The 22,344-nt window shown below is 37.2% G+C and overlaps 1 protein-coding gene across 1 annotated transcript in view; it reads left to right on the top strand.

The window, feature by feature from the left end:
• Positions 1-22,344, top strand: part of LOC128866369 (uncharacterized) — a 189,880-nt gene that overhangs the window by 71,090 nt on the left and 96,446 nt on the right. Inside the window, 1 exon segment of the mRNA XM_054107040.1 lies at positions 8,493-8,634. Within this exon segment, the coding sequence (XP_053963015.1) occupies positions 8,493-8,634 (142 nt within the window).

The following is a 22,344-nucleotide window of genomic DNA, read 5'->3' as shown; positions in this document are numbered from 1 at the left end:
AGCTCGTGTTGAATATACGTAACTTAAAATAAAGCATAAACATACTTAGTAAAAGTAAGAATAAAATGAGATTATAAGATTGTGATTTTAAATGCATTTGGAAATTATTCTAATTTTAGGTTAATTTTTTAAATTCCTGATTTGTTCATTTGTCATGCTGAAAATTTCAATTAAATCAGAAAATGTCATATCAATATAAATTTCAGATTTTCGGTTAAAAATAATTTAATAAATAATTTGCTTCCTTTTATAATTAAATATCGCGTGGTAAAATAATGCCACGTGTATATGGGAGGTGTGTTCAAAAATTAAGATGATTTTGTAACACTAAGCCACACCTTTGATCCAATGTAAGGGAATCAGGACTTTTTTTACGAAATATTTTTTATGGATCAATACTTAATTTGTCTTTTATTTTTTCTCACGCATCGAAGTTTGGCGAGTACGGTGGTTGAAGTAAGATTACGGTGTTATTTTTGGCCAAAAAATTTAGATTTTTAATCCATTTCTTTCGGTAGCAGAATATTGCCGACCACACCAAAACAAGTATAACTTTCGTATTTGTCAAAAACAAATTAAATTCAACGAAACAAAAAAATTTTAAATCACATGTATGTTACCCCCCTCCTGTACGTGAATTAAAGAATTGGATAGTGACACTGTTTTTTAACCATGACCCTTTTTTGCGACCTTGTAAAATTTTGCAACGTGGAAAAGAAGAATTAAATCTAACTTAATTGAGAGGAAAAAGTTAAATTTTGCATACAAATGTTTTTTTTATGATGAATCATGATGAAGATGATTACTCACAAAATGGGCTGATCTTTTTGACAACGTTCCATCCCAAAATACAGGATGCGCTACAGCCACCCCACAAAAACACTCATTGTGCATTGAATTAAGTTCCAACAAATGTGGGTGTACGCCCATGTCGGGTAATATTCTTTTTAAGTTAGACACAAAAATTGGCCTTGTATTTAGTATTGGAAATATAATATAAGAAATATGCAAAATGTTTAAGGGACGTTAGTGTTTGGAGCTCATCTAAATTTTATTATAAGCCGTACATTATTTCTCTTTTTTATATACATAGAAGGTCCATATAATGTCTAAAACACCAAGGAAAAAGCTACAAAGCCAATTTGAAAAGCATGCTTATATGCAACTAACATACATACATATGCATATACTTTAGAGTGCCTCACCATAAAATGTGTATTATCGGAATTGGAATTTATTATAATTTTCTACGTTCTCCAAAATATTTCAACTTCCATAAATCGAGGTTTGTTTTATAAATAAAATTAGCTTTTAAAAATATTTTTTTTGAAATATCATCTCAGATGGTAAAAGAGTCCATGCTTAAAAAGTCCGCATTAAATTTTATTAATAAGAAGGTTTTTGAAGGTACTTTAAAATCGCTCCACCTCACATAAATCTCATAATTTTTCCGAAATATTTTGGTGAAGTCTTAATATACATAATACAAGTCTTTTTTTTTTGTATGGAGAGTGATGCACCCTAATGTGCATGCACTACTCTGCTATGGAGGAATGTCAAAACTGTGCACCCAATTTGTAAGGCAATCAACAGCCAGCGAATATCAAAAACATTGCTAAACACACAAATTATGCAGAACCTTATGGCCAAACCGCTATGCCGACAACCGGATACGTGAAGAGACAGGTGACCGGTGCAACGGTAAACCACTAACGAACAAACTAACAAAAATGACTGGCAAACCGACAAGCAGACAACCATCAAAACGAGCTATCAACTCATCAAATTTATACAAGTTGTGGAAATTTGAATTTTTGCCGAGGGCGCGCTGACGTGTATGGAGGCTATATGGCATGAGCATGCAGCAACGTGGAACAAAAATAACAAGGAAAAAACGTTACATAGCTGCTAGCGAAAGACAATAAGTTCAAGAACAATGGTAGAAAATTGAATGTAAGGTTTGGAGAAGGAGTAAGGAGAAAAGTGGCAAGGGCAAAGTAAACTCGTGCGTGATGCAGTGACGGCAACGGTAACAACTGCTAATTCAATAAAAAAGTAACAAAGCATGAATTTTTGCACTGCCTCTGTAAGTCTTGAAAAGTCTTAATACTTGCAGAGATTAAATCTTTAGCTTATTTAACACTTTCGACTAAGTTGTCTAATTGTAATTTTCTTTAACGGTACTAAATTTTAAGTCAGTTACAAAGTTACATAGTTAAAAAAAAACGTATTAATAAGGCAAAAATAGAAAAAGGAAATCTTTTCTATATCTTCACATATTCTCTTCAATTTCCCTTATAAAATACATATCCGCTGTAAGCCTATGCGAATACCGTTATATGTATATATATGTGTTTACGTATACCCAACAAACCTCTTTGATTGAAATCAATTTTGAGCTGCATTTTAAATGAGATAGTTCAACAAGCGGACTGTGGTATTTTCAACTTAAAATGCACTTTTTTACATGAACATTTTCGTAGTTACATAGTAATTCTTCTTAGCCTTGAAATCCAACGGAAAATATCGCTTGCCAACAAGTGCTGTTTTGGACTAAGTAGGCAGTTCAGTAGTAAAGTCCTCTCTCGACGAACAAAACTAACACTTTATAAGGTTCTCATCATGCCCGTCCCATATCGTATGACGCAGAAGTTTGGACGATGACAACATCCGATGAGGCGTCCCTTAAAATGTTTGAGAGAAAGATTCTGCGCAAGATTTTTGGACCATTGCACATTAGCAACGGCGAGTATCGCAGGCGATGGAACGATGAGCTGTATGAGCTTTGCAACCAATTGACCTTTAGTCTAACGAATAAAGATCCAGAGGCTTCGTTAGCTGGGTCATGTCGTCCGATTGGATACAAACGCTCCGGTTCCGAAAGTATTCGATGCGGTACCAGCTGGTGGTAGCAGAGGAAGAGGAAGGTCTCCTTTGCGTTGGAAAGACCAGGTGGAGAATGACTTGGGTTTTCTTGGTGTGCCCAACAGGGGGCGGTCAGCACGAGAAAGAAAAAGTTTTGTTAAACTTGGCTAAAATCCGGTACGGGGTTATCGCGCAAATCAAGAAGAAGAAGAATTTTGATTTCCTTCGGAGATGTCTGCAATTTTTAATCTCATTTCGTGTTTTAATACTATGTATTTTCTAATTTAACTTTGCGTCGATAGTAATTTCTAGATGTTTGGCCTTAGTGTCTGTATTCATGGCAGTATTAAATATTTTATGGGGGCTGTTACAAATTTTTATTTTACTACAGATAACCTAGATCGTCTTGTCACTATTTATATCAACTCTCTACTCTTTAAGCCCGTCAAGTAATTTTTTAGCTCGGATTGTAGTTTTTGAGTGGCGTGTGCTGTGCGATACCTATAAGAACTGTATTGTCAGCGAATATAGCAATCATACTGATTTTTGTAGTCGGATTCGGTATAGCAGCTATATGTTCGAAGTTCAATATGGGGCGTAGCACGCTTCCTTGAGGAGCTTCCGCGTTCATTACATACATATAACCTGTCCTCTATATAAGTTACCAACATTTGGTAGTAGTCATTTGGGAAGTTTTCAACTTTTAAAGCCTTTACAAGTTGCAAAACTTTTCCAAAGGCGTTGGCTACGTTAAGGAAGATAGCTTGTTTCTAGACTATATCGTAGTTTGTTTGTGTGTAAGTTGTTGATTTGTTCTATCATCGAATGGCTACGTCTAATTCTGAACTGGTTCGCACGAGAGGTGGTTTTAGTTAGGGTTAAAGTCCCATACCGGCGGCCAACTGACCAAGTAGGCTTTTGATGCTTACCTCCTCTTAAAAAAACGAAACAACGAAATCCAAACCGGTGGTTTATTTGTGTCCGTATGGACTCAATGAGATTAAAAAGGAGCTTTTCCAAGATTTTTGAAAAAGTTGATGTTGATTTTTGAAATAGGTTCTGCTAGCGTAGCATTTTTATTTGGTTTAGGTACCGCCAATATTTCGGTTACTTTTCAAATAATTGCATTTGGAAATATTTATGTATAAACATATATGCCTGTCTGTATTTAATTGATAAGAAGTCTTATAAGTTACGGAAAAGTAGATTTATTTAATGACACAAAAAACTGAAAATGAAATAGGCAAGTAGGGTACGCTCCAGAATAAAATATTAACCACGTTTTGAATTAATTATCTATACTTTTTTGAGTAAAAGTTTTGTATACAAAATAAAATTGCAAGAGAAAGTGCTAAGAGGCGTAGGGCTGGATAAAATAGTGAAATATCAAATGATACGGGTAAAGAGTGCTGGAACTCAACTTTAAATCTAAAGGTATATCAAGCGTCGGAGGATATTCTTTCTTGTGCTTGCTGGGTGTACCCACAACACTGTGTAATTGTATGCCACACATTGTAACCATTCAGCTGTCATGGCATAAAATGCTAATGGAATTGACTGCCGGCGGTTGGAATTATTTAAGTGATTTTAGTATGGAAACTACTGAAGTCCTTCCACAGTCCTGCCCGCTCCCATTTCAGCGCTTCTGTGCATTCATTCGTGACATAGTTACTCGCTCAATTCAGTTTTCTTTGTTTAGCTTCAGTTATGCTAAAATGCCTGTAGCCGTCATACAATAACTGACGAACTGACGCTTGCCGTGACTCCAGCGCAGCCACCCCTTCAACTTCCTGGCTGTACATTATCGAATACTGGTTTCCAATAAACAGGAAACTGTGAATTAGGGTTGATGGAGGTTACGACAAAACTTTGTTGGCAAGGTAGTTAATTTGTAGGGGCCGATACCGGTGGGAGTATACAAAATTTTTGTCCGCCAGAAAGTGTTATTAATAAATTATATAGAAAACTCTTAAAAAAATATTTTCCAGTAATTGTAATAAATTAGTATTTTTTTCAATTTATCCAAATTAACTTGTAAAGTATTAGAGAGTATACTATATTAGAAAAATATAATTCGGTGCAGAGCGCAGCATGCTTTGCTAATGCCCGGTTTTGCTGAAATTTAAACATATTTAGAGTCGTTTGGCAACAAATACTGACTTATCAAAGTTGAGACGGCACAGAAGTTTATAATTCGTTTTCCATTTAATTTATTTAAATATTTATTTTAACGTTTAAAAGTACCGCTGGAAGAATTAAAAAAAAATAAAAATTGTTTTGCTAAAAAGGTAACCTTGTAGCAAAGTGAATGTAACTAATTTAAATAACTTTTATTTTTAATTTAACTATAAAAAAATAAATAAATAATTGGTGCGTTCACTGCTGTCAGGTATTTCGCCGAGCTCCTTCTATTTGTGGCGTGCATTTAGATGTTGTTGCACAAATGGAATGCGTTTTCAGAAATACACCCGGAAGTTTGCCATATCCTACCGAGGGGCGACCGCTATTAGATAAAAATGTTTCTATTATTTTGCTGTTTCGTTCCCGGAGATTCAAACCTGATCACTACCGAATGATAGTCATACACCAACCCATTCGGCTACGGCGACTACCACGGTTACGGATGTAAAAAGGGGAGAGAGAACGACCGAGCCCCGATTTTAGGGCTGAACCAAACTTCGGTCGATTTCAGGCGAAGCCGCCACGCTCCTTGCCTGTGAGTAGTGCAAGCAACTCACATTAAATACATTTTCAATCCGTCACTTATTGAAGGTGTTTTTATAGATGTTTATAGAAGTTGCATCGATTGCACCGATTGCGCGGATTTGTAAATTAGGTAATAAAAACGATGGAACGAACTATAGACTCATCTTTAAACTTTCTAATTGTTCAAAAATTTCCGAAGAAATTGTCAAAGGAAATTATTTTAAGGAAATAGTAGACCTGCAAGAGCATAGATTTGACTATGGACGTTGGACGAATCTTGCTTTATTTTCGCTGTTCGTGATATTATATTATTTCAGAACGGAAGAGTTCGAATCAGTTTTCTTATGTTGGATTAGTTCGTATTTTGTAAAAATTGAAAATGCTTTTTTTGCCACATCCGGGGTACCGCAATGTAGTACTCTTCGACAAATTTTTTTTCTTTTTTTATTAATGATAAAAGAACATTTTTAAATCTCTCAAAGTATCTGCTGTATGCTAATCATACAGATGATGCGGAGATATTTGTTGACAAAAGATCATAGCCTCTCTGTGATGGTGTTGGAGACCAGCCATGTATCACTTCTGTAAAACAATACTGACTTCCCACATGAACTGAATATTCGCAGTTTAGTGTGTCGGGAGATTTGCGATTTCGCCCAAACTGTATGCATTCTCCCGAACACCGCTCTCGCTTTTTTTAGGCTGCAGTTGACATCTTCAACTCCCTCGCCGTTTGTCGTTAAAGTGCAGCCGAGGTAGCAGAAGCTTTCGGCAAATTCCATCGGACACCCGTCAACCATTTTATTTCTTGCTTTATTGTGGTTGACTCCTATAGCTTTCGTCTTGGCGATATACCTTCAGTCCGACAGTTCTCGCCAGCGTGACTAGTATGTCCGTCTTTGCTTGCATGTCATAGAGGCAGATGTCATTGGCGAAGTCCAGGTCCTCGAGATGTTTGGTGAAACTCCATAAGATCCCTCTTCTGAGCAGGGTCAGTTTGCCCATAACGTCGTGTAGGACGATCGCGAAGAGAAGGGGCGACAGGGGACAACTTTGCCTTACGCCCGCGTTGAGAGTGAATGGGTCGCTGATGGTGCAATTGTGAAGCACTGCCAGTTCGTAGTTCTCGTAGAGGGCTCTGATGAGGCAGATTATCCTTGCCGCCAGCCTACAGTGTAACTTTGTTACCTTTAAATCGTACTCTAATCTATGGTAGGGGCTCTAAAGATCCATACGGAAGACAAATTTTATTCTAGTCTTTAGTGCGATCGAAGTTGGAATAGTTTTCTATAATCAGTAATTCAATCTATCCAACTTTTCCTATCGAATTGAGAGTTTCATTCATTTTGCTTTCAAGCCACTTTATTTGTTTGTACCTTTGCCATCCGATCTATACTGCATGTTGTATGCTTTTTGGAATGAAGTCACTTGAATGGAAGAAAACCCTTTAATTGCAGTTATTTGTTTATGATACCATTTCTGATCTCATTGATTGGGCGGAAGTACTTGAAATGATAAGCTTTAACGTTGTGCTACGAACACTACGCTGCAGTTTCCATTTATGGTGAAGTTAATTAAAATAAAAAAAAATAAATAATTGGCGCGTACACTTCTGTTAGGTGTTTGGCCGAGCTCCTCCTCCTATTTGTGGTGTGCGTCTTGATGTTGTTCCACAAATGGAGGGACCTACAGTTTCAAGTCGACTCCGAATGGCAGATATTTTTATGAGGAGCTTTTTCATGGCAGAAATACACTCGGAGGTTTGCCATTGCCTGCCGAGGGGCGACCGCTATTAGAAAAATGTTAATTAAAGCTAACTATAATATAATTTTTTGCCCTATTGCAAGTCCTCTCATCGAATTCAATGGAACATTCAGTAGTGTTAGTTTAGATTCTGTTCTCCTGACGTCTCGATTTGGGTTAATGCTTGCACCTTTAGACTCGTAGTCATACATTTTTAGTTAGTCAAATTTGTTAGTCCAGTGTGTAAGGTTTATACAATCTTAGAGTAAATGAATCGGCCGTTCGGAATAGGTATAAAACTGTAGGCCCCTCCATTTGGGGAACAACATCAAGACGCGCACCACAAATAGGAGGAGAATCTCGGCCAAACACTTACCAGAAGTGTACGCGCCAATCATTTGTTATTTTTTGATCAAATGACAAAGTACAATTTTCCTGCTTATACACGCACATATCTACTCATTTGGATGTATGTGAGATATTTGTTATTTTTAGATTTCAGAAATTTCTTTTGCGTAACCGTTCATTTACATACTTTACTATGTATGTATGTATGCAATTATAAGAGCTCGCATTATATTTTCGTCCATGCAGTCAGTCCTTCACACAACCATACCTATCATTCACTTATGCATTGACCATATGCGGCCACCAATTCAACTTTCCAAGCGTCAATTTTTGTGTCAATTAAATTGCATATACTCAGCGGGGTCGCAACGGATTGTGTTACGCTGTCCTGCCTTGATTTCCTTGTTCTGTCCTTTGCGGCGTTTTTGTTGTGTAAACAAATATTTGTATATTTGTCCTCGCAAGTAGCCAGATCCCGCTGCTTCAGTAACTGGCGCGCAAGCTTAAGCACTCATTTTATTTATTTCCCTCATTGGTTTACTTCGTTGGTTTGTATTCTACCGATACACCATACCCGCCTCGCCTACAACCCGTTGGCGACCTGCTACAAGTATATGTATGTAAATATGTTGCAGCCATGACCCACTTTGGCGTATAAGTAATTTAATTTCCCTATTTTTATTTGCAACTACTAAGCGTGTGCTTAGTTTTATTTATAAAATTATATGCATTTGTATTTGTATTGCGGTTTATATGAGTGTTGGTATTTCTACTGCGCTCTTACATTGAGGGGTTAATTTAATATAATATAATTTTTCAATCAATTGCAGGCACCATACCGGCCACTCCCGAGAATATAACCGTTACTTTCCTCACACCCACAACCGTACGCGTATCCTGGCAAACGATGATCGATTTGAATGCGCATCCGATTGAGAAGTACATTGTGACATATAAACCGACGGATGACAGGTATGTAAATTAGGCAAACAGTAGATGGAGAAGAATTTTACCCAAAGCACTTGACAGCTGTTTGGTTTCGAAATGTATATTAGAAAGTTTCTAGAAATGCAGATTTTAAATGGCAAACGTGTAAATGCAGTATTTCAGTAAAAAAAAAAAATTAAAAAAAAAAAAAATGCCATTGCTAGTGAAATTAACCCAAATATTTACTAATTTTTAGCATGTGTTGTAGAGAGTGCTGTGTCGACGATTGCTCTTAGCCGTTTATTGGTACACCTGCTATTAACACTACTATATTTGTCATGTAATATGTTGCAGCGTTGTTGTTGTTGTTGTTATAGTAACTTTTCAATGCTTTATCACTTTTTGTCGTGCTTTGTTATTGTGTACATATGCATACATATACATATACATACACATATATGCCTTATTGTAGTTACGCTTTTGCGTGTCGTAGTTGTTGTTTGTCGTCACTGCATGCAATTGCCTTTTTCATTTGTTACTCTGACATTTACAAGTGGCAACACGTTTGTGATATTTTTATATAAAGCGTATTATTGTTGTTGCTTACATATATCCGAAAACAGCAAATTTTGTTGGCTGGCATTTGTTTGGCTTGGCATTGGCGCTGATACTGGCTGTTGTGGCACGAGTGCCACTTTTATGACCCGACAGCCACGAAAATACTTTGTCGCACTTGAATGCACGAATTTTGTTTAAATTGCATTTCACTTCGTTTACCCACTTGCCGCATTTAAGGTACGCCAAACGGATACCATGTCATGCCACAGCGTTCGTAATGCTACCCATTTAGCATTGTTTTTCGTTGGTACTTTCATGTAAGTCGTTTAAGCAGGATTAACCCTTGATGTGCCACGTATGGAAATAATGTAAGCTTGGCTAATTTTGCGGGTACTGTGCATGAATTTCTAATTTAAAGAGGTCACCAAGTTTTAAGCTTTTTCAGTGAATTTTTTTTTAAGTAGCAAAATTATGTTTAACTGGACTTGCTGTTTACTTAAGGTTCGTAATAAGCATGGAAACTGCAGCTCACAATTTCCATCTTAAAAGAAGAAATATATATTTATAATGCTTACATTTCTGTTTACAACTGAGCTTTCTTTTGCTGGATATGTATAGGGTGGGCCATGTAAAATTTGCTTTTTGAATCGGCTATAAAAAAAAATTAATCAATATTTTTTCAAACTTTTTTTTTTATTTTGAAGATTGAACATTGTAATTTATGAATGAAAAATAATATCGTTCAAATGACTGCCACGACTGGCTTTACAGTGGCCATTTGATCAACCCAATTTTTAAGCACATTTTCGATTGTTTGGGCTCCAATTCCATGAATGGCAACTTCGATTTCGTGTTTTAAAGCATCAATCGCATAGCAATTGTCCTTAACGGCTCCCCACAAAAAATAGTCCAACGGGCTTAAATCACAGCTCCGAGGCGGCCAATTGATATCGGAATTTCGGCTGATTATTCGGTTTGCAAAAACGGTAGTCAAAAGTTCGAGTGTAACTTTAGCAGTGTGACAAGTTGCACCGTCCTGTTGAAACCAAATGTCGTCCAAGTCATCCTCTTCAATTTTTGGAAACAACAACAAAAAAATGGCCCGATGGTGCCGCCAGACCAAAAACCGCACCAAACAGTGACTCGTTGTGGATGAATTTGCTTCTCTACAGTAACGTGTGGATTTTCTGAGCCCCAAATCCTTATTGACGTAGCCACCGATGTGAAAATCAGAAAAGCAGAAGAAGACTCCTCACTTTGGAAATAGGTTTCCAATATTTCCCAATTGTGTTCAAGCGTATAGCGTCCCATTTCGTAAATGTCAAACCTTTAAGTAAATTATGAACACATTTCACGTCAAAAGTTGAGCGGATTCGAACTCCTCATAGGCGTATAAAATGTAAAATATTTGAGTGAGCTGCTACTTACTTACATACATTCTTACTAAATGGAAAAAAAGAAACTTCCGGGTAAAGTGTGATGTTTTTTCATGCACACATTTAGTTTGCTTTGCGCAGTGATTTGATACTACATATTTCTGAGCAACGCAGCATCTTTCTCTCGTGATATACGTTTAAAGAATATCAAATTAATATTTCTACCTAGTACGAGTAGTACTACTTCAGTTTGCTAACCTTTAGATCAAGAAATGATTCCAAATTGCAAAATTTATTATCGAAACCTTTAGCGTAAGCATATCTTGGTAAGCTTGAAGGCTGGTTTGACTAAAAAAAATTATAAATGCCTTAGAGGCAATACATTTCGTAAAAGAATCCTGCGTAAAGGTTCCAACGGACACCATAAAAAACTCTTTCCACAAAACAGGGCTTGTCAAAAACAGAAAAATGTCTACTGAGTTCAAGCCCGAAGAGGACTTGCCGCTAACAACGTTGGCTTTGTTATTTGAGTTATCCAAAATCCTTGGGGAACCTAATTCAAATTGTGAGGAATTTATAAGAACAGATAATAACAGAAAACTTAGATCTCGGTTAGGATTTTGTTACTGATGAAAACATGGAAACTATGGACGATAATAATACTGAGACTGAGAGTATTACCGAAAATTCGAATGAAATTTTATCAAACGAAACGGCTTTGAATGCAGTTTAAAACTTAAAGCGATTTTGCAGCGACGACTTGACTGCTACTAAATTTAGTTTTATGTAGTTTATTGACTGAAATGTAATATTTCTTTTTATTTTCGTTATTACTTTATAGGCACATAAATGAAATACGCAATTTTGAAAAAATATATGAACACTTTTGTTTGAATGATATAATATCAAAATTTTTTATTCAAATAAGAAATAATATTCAATTAATTCAAAAATTAAAAAGTTCTAAAATAAGCTATCCTTCTCTTGAGCTGAGCTCCCGGGCTCCGGGTGAGTTTAATGGGTTCGCTAGCCTCACAGAAAATTACTAATCTAAATTTTTTTTCAACTTTTCATGGCATAGGTTTCAGTAGGAAAAAATTCCAATATGCTATATTCTCTCATTTCTTATGATAAAGGGTGTACCATTGGAGCCACCTATTCGAATTTACTTTTTATTTTGCTAAGGCTGTTTTTATATTCCAGCACTAAGGCTTTGACGCGAAGAATTATTCGGACAAACAACTATTAAAAAATATGTTATGAATTTATTCAGCTGTTATGTTATATAGGGTCCGCTATATAACTTTACGGAATTAAAAATGCTATAAGAACGAAACTACACAATATTTTTCCAAACTGTTTTTTTTTTTTTATTTTGAAGTACAATCCTTCCGGTTAATGATGGAACACAACTTCATTCATATGGCTGCCTCGGTGCTTTTCTTCTTCCCATTGCCGTACGTAATTTTCGTACACATTCTGCAACATTACCATGATTTTCAAAGTAATGTCGCAATATTTCCCAGCGTTCTTTGAGCGTATACACAATCATTTTCGTTCGCAGAAGAATAAAACTAATTTTCTGTCAAATCAAATGACAGCTAAGTGTTACTATTCTTCAAATAATACCTAGTTTAAGTCCGTAACGATAGATGGCGGGCCCTGTATAACGGTACCATGTACAATGTTATTTCAAATTCAATGTGGCTGCAATCTATTAATACGTAATCGAACATGTACGCATTTAAAATGAGAGAGAAGAAGAACTGAAATCAAACCCTAAAGCGTTTTGGAAGTATATACGTTCAAAGAGTGGCTGCACAAATATTCCTACCTATATGACCTACAATAAGAATTTCTCAGTGACCTTATGCAACTCCGTAACTATATTCGCAGATTTATTCAAATCAAATTTTGTTTCTAATTTTGAGGTTTCTGACATGCCTTTCGATATTAATGTTCCGCCAACTGTCGAAATTGGTTCGATATCAGTGACTGGAATAGGCATCATTAATGGCATTGCTGCTCTTCAAAAGTCATTGAAGAATGACCTGGATGGGATTTCCTTATTTTTTCTCGCCTAACTGCGTACCACTAAATCTCATTTTTAATCTATTAGTATGGAAATAAAAACGATGTTAGAAATTACAAACCTATTTCCAAACTCTTGGATAAGTTAGTCAACAATAAATTACTGTTTGCCCTAAAAAAATAATAGACCCGCGTCAGTATGATTTTATTTGTAGGCGCTCCACAGTTACCAATCTCATGGTATTTTAACAATACTGTAGCTCTTCTTGCAAACTGAATACACTAAATCCTACACTTTTGTAGCTTCTTCAAATGTCCACAGCGGAGTATTATTGGCCCTATTCCCTCTTTATTAATGTCATCGAATTGTGTTTTAACCAATGAAAGTTTTTACTCCAATACTGTTTAGTAAGTAACTTTTGAATCGGATGCTTCTTAAGTGCAGCAAAATTAAAGCAACCTTTTCGCTTCGAGTGTCCAAAATAACCTTTCACTTAATATAAAGAAATGTTTTTTATCTCACCTTTTTAAAAATTGAGATTGTTATTCCTTCCTCTTATACTTCATCAAATGTTGTTCGCTCTAAACCTTAAGAGTTTTCTGATCTGGACGAGACCATTGACTCTCGTTTTACATTCGTAAATCATGCTTAGATGTTTAAATTTATTTGAGGTTTTTTACCCCACTTTGTGCGCTCTACTTATCACAGTATTTCATACAGACCCAGTTCCCTTATTACACTTAAGATAGAGCTTGGTTGGGCTGAACGTATGTGCCTTTTCTCCGGCAGCAAATGGCCGAGATGTCTCAAACTTCTCTGCGCTTTAGCACTGCATTTAAGGAGAAGGTTCATTGTAGTCTTCTGGGATTTGGTCGTAGAAGCGAGAAGAATCATTGGACCGTGGGCATTATCAGTTTATTCTTGGGGAGAGTTATGCGTTTTTTAAACCTACCTCTATCTCTTCACTCCTAAGCTACTCCTTGATGGTGTGCTGTCCCATAGCAAGGATGGGCTCGCCTCCTATTAATGACGAGGCCGCATCTTCTTTTGCCAATGTATCCGCTGCTTCATTCCTGGTTATACCCTGGGCCCTTGAACCCAAATTAGCCAGATGCGATTGTCTGTTCCTAACAGATTCAGCAGGGAGGACTTAATCTCACAGAATGACAAAACCTTGAGTTCCAAGGACAGATGCTCACTCCTCCGCTTGGAAGGTGCTTGGAAAACTACCCATCGGCGGCGATTCTACCGCCAATGCCTTCTGGTGTCATCGAGCTATCTGTGCACCAGTGCAGGGTACACTCCTGGAGCTTCCTTTCAAATGCTGATGTATTCCAGTTAACCTTGACTGAACTGCCCGTTCTGAACTTCTTTTTGAATTTGATGACTTTAGTAGCTGGGTAAGTGGGAGCTGCAGACTCAGCAATTCCTTGTTCTTAGATGACATCACTTTTCCTTTTCCGAATCCTTCCCTAGTATTATTCAACAAAGTACGCTTGGCGATTGCTGAATCACTATATGGAGCAGTGTCAGCTCAAGCGTCACCTCAGTCGCAGTTGTATGGCAGGTCCACACTGTTCCCGGGATGCATACGCATGCTAAGCGCTGAAGCTTAGTTAGAGCTGCCCGCACTGTCGAGAGAGTGCCTGTCGATGCCCCAGCAACCGGCATTTTAATCAAATAGTACCAAATTCTGAGCAACCTTTGTCTTAGTAAAGCTGCCTCTTTTGCGGAGTAGCGAAGTAATAATAATAATAGGCCTCTTCTTTTCGCCAAGCGTTAGCAAGTGGCGAATTTATAAAGCAAAAGGTATAAATGAACATATATTGGCAACGCGGGAATAGAGCTGCCTTGAATTACATGAGTTGGTAAGGCAGTGAGTTATACCAGTCTAATGAGCTATGGCCATACTCGCTACCGGCGAATCTTGCTCGATAACTTTGTTGTTGATTTCGCCTGCAAATTTTTCGTTAAGTTAATCGAATTTAAAGATAGCGAGAGGAAAAATGGCGAATAGAAGAGGCCTAAAGTCCATTTAACTTCAAAACAGTCAAATTAAACTGCCATAACTTTGCTCCTATTACGAGGGCTTTTATTGAGTTAAATAGTGTCTATGGACTACTTGACCTAGATTTCGCTATGCACGCACAAACACGAACTGTAGCACTTGAGAATTACCAACCTGATTTTTACTTTTACTTAAATTTCCATGATTTTAATTTCGTACGAATGTCCATACGTGACAACATATTTCTAAATAGAACCTTCCTATTCCTATATTGTTGTTAAAAGTTAAATCCCATAATACTTACAACCGCTGATCGCTTCAACAATACAGTAACACGACCTCAAAGAACAAAATTAAAAAGTTGAAAGTTTCGTCTTGTGCCCATCTAAAGCCTGCAAATATTGACGCAACAGAAGCCCAAAGAGGAACATACAATATGCAATAATTTGAGTTTCCTATTTGACTTCCAACGCTTTGCATTACAACTTTTCCAAGTTGTTGGCCCAAAGTCAGCAAAAAGCAAGAAAACAAAAATAAAACATACTCACACACACACATGCATACACACAGGCAAAGTAACTCAAATAATATATTAGAAAGACAAAATTGCACCAAGGATAACAGAGAATTAAAGTACTGAGTGGGCATGAAACCAACGCTTACAGATTATTAGTGTAGATTTTTTCTTTTTACTTGAAGTCCACTGGCCTGCCTGAATGAGCGTACGATGGGCAATTCGCTGGTGACCGATTATTTATTCTATTTTTGAAACACTTGTACCTACGCTACCTTCTCTGTTTACTTACTAGTGACTCACTTTAGCAGGTCCTCCATTTGTGTATGTAATTTCATGCAGACCCTGAACTGAAATGCCACAACAAAGGCACAGACGGAGACAAGACGAAAAGTTCGAGCAGACAATGGGGGTTTAAAAGTTTTGTGTTAACTACCATCAAGGGAAAAATGGCAGTGTGATGGTATAGAAGAAGGAATTGAAAACAAACAAAAAACAAGACAACAATGTCGTTAGGGTTTGAGGTTGGTTAGTTGCACTTGCAACACAATATTTACTAAGACGATATGAGAAAAGCAGCTAAATATTATACTTAGGAGCAAAAGCAAAAGAAGAAGCGTAGTCCTTCATTCAAACGCTTGTAGTTTATTGGCGAGCAAGAGTGTTTTGTTGCGTATTAACTACTCGGACATACGTAAAAGTGATACCTCAACGAAAAAAAGTTCAGCTATGCCAACTACAGAGTGGACACTCAACGCTGTGGTCCTCCCTGCAACTACTATAACTTGTACGCTAGCCAAGCACAAACAGGCAAACAAACCGCCGTTTGATGAGTGTCCGTAAAATGCAAATATTTTGAATGCAATTTCTTTGGTATTCATCCCCACCCAACCAACAACCCATTATTCAGTAAAGAATGCAATTTGCAATTTTGCACAATAAAATGATCAGCGTCATCGTTCGTCGGTTTTATTAATGCATAAAGTCATTATCAACAAAATTATAGTAAGCACCAACATCATCACTGTTCTTGTATTAAAAATTATAATCCACGTAATCATATTTGCCAATACGCTTATTTATCTCAACCTGCGATTATAGCTGCCACACACTTTCAACTTTTCCGTGGTTCCGGCAATTTTTATTTGTCACCACAATGGTGGTGAAGTGGGCTACACTGAAAAAAGACAGCAATGGTATAAATGTATACAGCCTTTTTAGATTTCCTTAACCGAGTGAGTTTCCCGCCATGGAAAAGTTTATCAGTAAAAAAACTATCCGCTCTTCAGTGGCTGCTTAAAACTTTATCCGTTTATAGGACATCAAGAAGGACAGCCCAAATTTAAGAAGTTCGAAGGAACACTTCAAAAGGAATATATGTATGCATCAGTTAGAGATGCCAATTTTCCGAAATTGTTCCGAAATGAAATAAAGTGTAGAATCCTTTGTTTTTGAATAGTTTGTTTATTAAATAAAAAGAAAATGTTTTGAGTGATGGACATCTTTATTTCGAAATTTACGTGCTCCACTGTTTATCTGTTTGTATACTGCACTGTCTAGTTCACATTAGTCGAATCTGATTAACGTACGACCCCATTTACAAAAGTTATACATCTTCCGCTAGCGAGTTACTTTTGAGATTAAAGTACTGCTGGTTTCGATGAGAAACACCATTCTGCTCTAACACTTGTTGACTGGATTGTTGATAGAAATGGATATGATGGCATAGCATCTATCACCACCATTACTAAGAATATGAATTTCCTACAAACCTACGATCAATTTCCTAATCAAATCTACTACTATATTATACTAGTACGCCGCTCTATTAACTGATGTTTGCTAACTGCTACTTAAAGCCTATGCAATTTATCCCTTCGGCTAACTGTTGTGTGTGGCGATAATTTTTGGCTGTTATTTTTTCGCATGCGAAAACCACAATTCTCCGCTAAATACAAACTCAGCTGTTTTATAAAAAAGGTGTTGCAAGTGCTATTTTCTTGTCGTGACAGACTAGCAAGTGCAGCACTCAGACAGAATTATGTCTATTGTACAGCACTCGGATTCCCTTTTTAATTTTCTTTAAACCTACTCGACCTCCAAAGAAATCTGAGCAGTGCCAAAGATCTCAAGCCTGATTCGAGCGAAGTGGCCCGTCATCAGTCCAACCAGCCTCCTACAGTCTCCTCTGCTTAGGGGCACGAGGAAGTGCGACAGTCGGACGGACATGACAGGCAAACGTCAGTTTTGCCCATCTGCAGCCTCTTTCAACCTGCAAGCCCGCTTGTGGGTTAGAGTAACCCGTTTGCTAACCGTGGCTTTGATGGCTACAGAAGAGAGCGGCAGAATGTGCGCCGGGCCAAGGAAGTTAGCTTCAGAGCCCATTCTGGCTATAGAGTCAAAGATCTCGTTACCCACAATACCCACGTATCCCGGGGGGACCCCTGTTAGCATAAGGCTATTATGTCTACCGACAGCCTGGATTTACCGGACTCGACTGCCCTTGAACAACATACACCTCCTCTTGAAACACAGATGCATGCATTCCAAGAGCAAAGTGCAGTTTTGTCCCGCTGAATTCCACGTGCGCTGAATTCCACGTGCGCTGAATTCCGGAGCCGTGATCGGACCTGGAGCCATCCGTCAAAAAGCGAAAACAGTATTTGCCGGGCGCATTTTCTGAATTTGACGACAGTTGAGTGTCTGGCAGCACCACACTGTATCTCTTGTCAAGCACGACTCTGGATGGCATGGAGTCAAGTCCATGCCTACACTGTTATCCAATGCCGGACAGGGGCCGTACCAATTCCCATTGTGTTTCAGCCTGCAGATGGCCTTCAAGGCCTCTCCTTGTATGAAAACATGAAGTGGTGGTAGACTAATCAGAGTATCTAATGCCGGGCTTGAAGTAGTCGGAAAAGCTCCCGTTGTAAGTGCTTAAAGCTCTGCCAAAGCTTTTCTTTCCTCAAAAAGGAGGATTTTTGGGATGGAAATTGACTAATTTTATCTGATGAAAGAAAATGATTCTCAACAATGCCGGGATTTAGATAGACTGCATTCGGGACTTTCAGAATTCAAAAAGACAGATATCAGAGGACCTAGCAACCAATTGCAATATATATATATAATTGGCGCGTACACCCTTTCTGGGTGTTTGGACGAGCTCCTTCTCTTATTTGTGGCGTCTTAATGTTGTTCCACAAATGGAGGGACCTACAACTTCAATCCGACTCCGAACGGCAGATATTTTTTATGGGGAGCTTTTTCATGGCAGAAATATACTCGGAAGTTTGCCATTGCCTGTCAAGGGGCGACCGCTATTAGACAATTTTTCTCTTAATTTTGATGTTTCACCGAGATTCGAACCAACGCTCTCTCTGAATTCCTAATGGTAGTATCGCACCAACCCATTCGACTACAGCGGCCGCAATTGCAATATATCTACATAAAAGTGTCCCCGAGGTAAATAATTACAGAATATTAAAATTGGAAGTAAAACCAATTTATGTCCTGTACTTAAAAATAATTCTATTAGAACGCATCTTGATACAATGGGAGTTCATATGTCATAGTAGAAACTTATTCTATGTACCCACCGCCAGCTACAATACCTTGCCCTCCCTAGAGTAAACCCTTCTTTGTAAATTGTGGTCATTACTTCCATGCTGGTGGGTTTCAGTGCGTTCTTACGGTTATTAAGCTTTTCGTAAACCTTCGCTTCAACCAGGACATGCACTTAATAATTAATTGCGTTGTAATCAGTGCTTGGAAGTTTTCATACATTTGGCGACCAATGATAGCGCTCAGCGCTGTGCTACCTAGCATGAGTCTTATTTTCCTTGAGAACAGTTGCGAGGTCTTGCTGAAATACTTATTTTTCTGCAGCGGCTAGACGGTTCATCCACTCAATTAGTTTCTTAGGACTTTTGCCGATACGAATCGATTACAGTACTGGAGTTCTTATGCCCTGCTCTCGAATCATCGCTGCACCAACTATCGCGCTATTAATATACATGTATGTACAATAGTATAAACACTCTGACGACGGCTCTTCACGAAGTAGCGATAGCCAAATTTTTCATGTCTGCAAATATTGTCGTAAAGCCAGTTTCATAAATATTTTGGTAGCGGCAGCTGCAGGCAAAAGAGAAAGATTTAGAAGTTTTGCGTTTTTATTCATTACATATGAACGACTCGGAACTTGTTATGATATGACAGATAATAACATTTCTGTTCTTTTAAATTAAGAAGTCTTGTTTCCAGAAATTTTTTTTATTTTAAAAGAGGAAATAATGTTGTTTTATATATTTAGAATTATCGAGTCACATCACATTTAACTGTATATACCTATGTAGTTATTTTATTTTTATTTTATTTTTTATAACGTGAGATTCATAAACAGTTTTGTAAATGTCATATTTCCAACTTCAGTGGGAACACCTCCTTTGCGAGTTGTCGCCAGCAAAATTACAAATTGATTTAATTTGGCGCCAATGAGAATTTGCAGTTTTACAGCCTGAAGGCGTGCTGTCGTAAAACTAATTGCGTTCATGAGAATGTGAGTATTTTACTATATGACAGATGGTGTCTGTCGTCACCGTCGTCAATGCTAATACACCAAACGCGAAACTTCTCTTTTGAATTCAGTACCGCTCGCTTCTCTAAACAAATTAGTATTGCCATGGGTTTCGTTCGAAATTTAGCAGTGGAGAAAGCGTCGGCTTATTTCACATTGTCTGCTATAATGATAGGTTACTGGCAAAAATAGCATCAGTTGACAGAAGAATACTTTCACTTTACTGTTTCGAACAATGGAAGATTCGCATGTGGGTTAATAGTGTTCGGAGTGAGAGGTATTTTGAAGGTGATAATAAGTAAATATGCATTAAATCAAAATAAAATGTGTCAATATATTTGTTTTACATCCTAATTGTATATTCAATAATCTACCTGGGCATTGGTTTAAGCAATCGCACCGTACGGGCGCCGCTGCAGCAAAGAGGATAAAGTTGTGGTTGTCATTTATGTGGTTACACGCCAGGATGAATTATGGAGGAATTTATTGCAGTACTTATAATTGATTAATCACAAAATTAAAGCGATGTTTCATGGTTAATAAACTGCCGATAATTTCATGGTAATTGGCTAGCTTCATTATTAGCATTATGACCTTGAAAGGCTGACAATTAAATAAGAGAGAGCGGATTTATTAAATGTATAGATGGGTAAGGGTAATATCAAACAAAAATGTAACTTGAATTAAAGAATTTGTAATTGGATAAATAAGCACAATCGCTTTATTAATGGAAAATCCATTAACTAATTAACTTCAAAAAGCTGATATTTACAACTTTTCCATTGCACGTATACCACATTACGGTCACCCCAGACGACAGCATTTACACCTTAAATTTCTAAAGCTTCTTTAAAGGGCGTAGTTATTTGGCTCGAATGCTTGTGCTATACCAATTACCGATCGGAGGCAGCGTAAGGCTGTGGAGTTAAATGAGGAACACTTTATGAAAAAGTTTGGAAAAGTTCGGCGTACACGATAGGTTTGACAAAAAACTAAGATCCGGGGCTTTAGTCTACTATTTCATGTCGTGGGAATGAATACAGATGCTCCAGCCCTGAAAGTACTCGCATTCAATGCGTTACTCGTATCTGCTGGTTATGATAGGGGAAAGGAAAACTGTCCTGCGTTACAAAGCACAAGAGAAAAATGTGGCCCAGTGTCATAAGTTGGCATAAGGGAAAATCAATATTTGATAAGGTTGATTGAACTTTTGTTTAATATTTGATTGGAGGTTCTAGCACCCCTTGAATTTACTTTCATTAGTAGAATATTATTACAGGCTTATATCAATTTGTTGATATAATTATTTATTACATTTGACAGAAATTTTTAATTTCGTAAAAATATTTTCCATAATCTGGCTATTTACTAGTCAAGGTTATGTACAGTCAGTCAAAAAAATTTTAACACAGTGCATTTTTTACAATATCTAAAATGTTTGCGTTAATTTTGTATGGAATAGTTTTCAGTATAATAAAAACCGTACAGACCGAAAATTCAAACTTTGTGTAAAATTCAAGAAAGTTCATTTCTTAATCAAAGCAATTTTTTACTCGGAATTTATAAATGCTCAAACAATGAAGCGTTGTATGGAGGAGTACGACTACTTTACGACCATTCAAAGAGGATTTTCAGCAATTTAGTACTTGCGCACTAGAAATAAATGAGATATAAAACTTCATATCAGGAAAAAAAATTACAATTCTAAATTTTGTTATGATTTTAAGATTTTTTTTAATACTGTATAAAGTTTGAAATTTTGAATTTATTGCTTTTGTTATCAACATGTTGTAACATGAACTATATTTTTACGCAAAATTAAAGAAAATAAAATTTGCTTTAAAAACACTGCATTTATTGTAAAAGACTTTTTGAACTAATTCAACAGTTTTTAGATTTCTGATAATACGGGATAGTCTGCCTACCGCTTGGCCTATATGTTTCTCTGACCTATCGATTTCCTTTACTTTGGGAGCTAAAAAACGGCTCATGATGTATCAAAAATTTAATTTATGGTTAAGTATTTCCAAAATGGGACGCTTCTAGCTAGAACAAAGTAGGAAAACATTAAAATCGCATATCGAAAATCGAATAAGAAGCCAAAACGGAGGTGCCCATTGGCGGCCTAGAAGTTGCGATTTGGCACCATTGTTATTCAGGAGTTGGAACATGAAGTCTTAATTGCCATTGGTACTAAAAAATATTCGCGGAATATAACGGAACTATTTATATTTTCTTTGATATATTGTGCATTCATCAAGTGATTTCAATCGTGGATAGAAGCACGTGTTGTTAAAAAATAAAATGGGAATCTTCGAATGCGTATAAGAGGAATATTTTGTATTTTTTTTATAAAAGTGGTAAAAATGCAACAACTGCTGCTGCATTAAGTCGTGCACTGATCGTCCTGAAGCCTTTAAGTCCGACGTCTTGCTCGAATTCGGGGAAGCTGAGCCAAATTTGACAGTCGATATGATAGCTCAGAGGTTAAATTCATCGCATGGAACAGTTCACAGGCACCTGGTTCAGTTAGAAAAGGTTTCAAAGCTGGGAAAATGGGTTCCGCATAGACTTTCCGTCGCCAACCTTCAGCAGAGAGTGAATGTGTGTTCTCAGCTACTGCAACGGCTTGAAAATGAAAGTTTTTTGGACCGTATCGTTACTGGTGATGAAAAATGGGTCCTTTACAAT

This window comes from Anastrepha ludens, chromosome 6 (genome assembly GCF_028408465.1).
Source record: "Anastrepha ludens isolate Willacy chromosome 6, idAnaLude1.1, whole genome shotgun sequence".
NCBI classification, from domain to species: domain Eukaryota; kingdom Metazoa; phylum Arthropoda; class Insecta; order Diptera; family Tephritidae; genus Anastrepha; species Anastrepha ludens.
The sequence above is the reverse complement of the archived record's forward strand: the minus strand, read 5'-3'. Positions and strand labels throughout refer to the sequence as shown.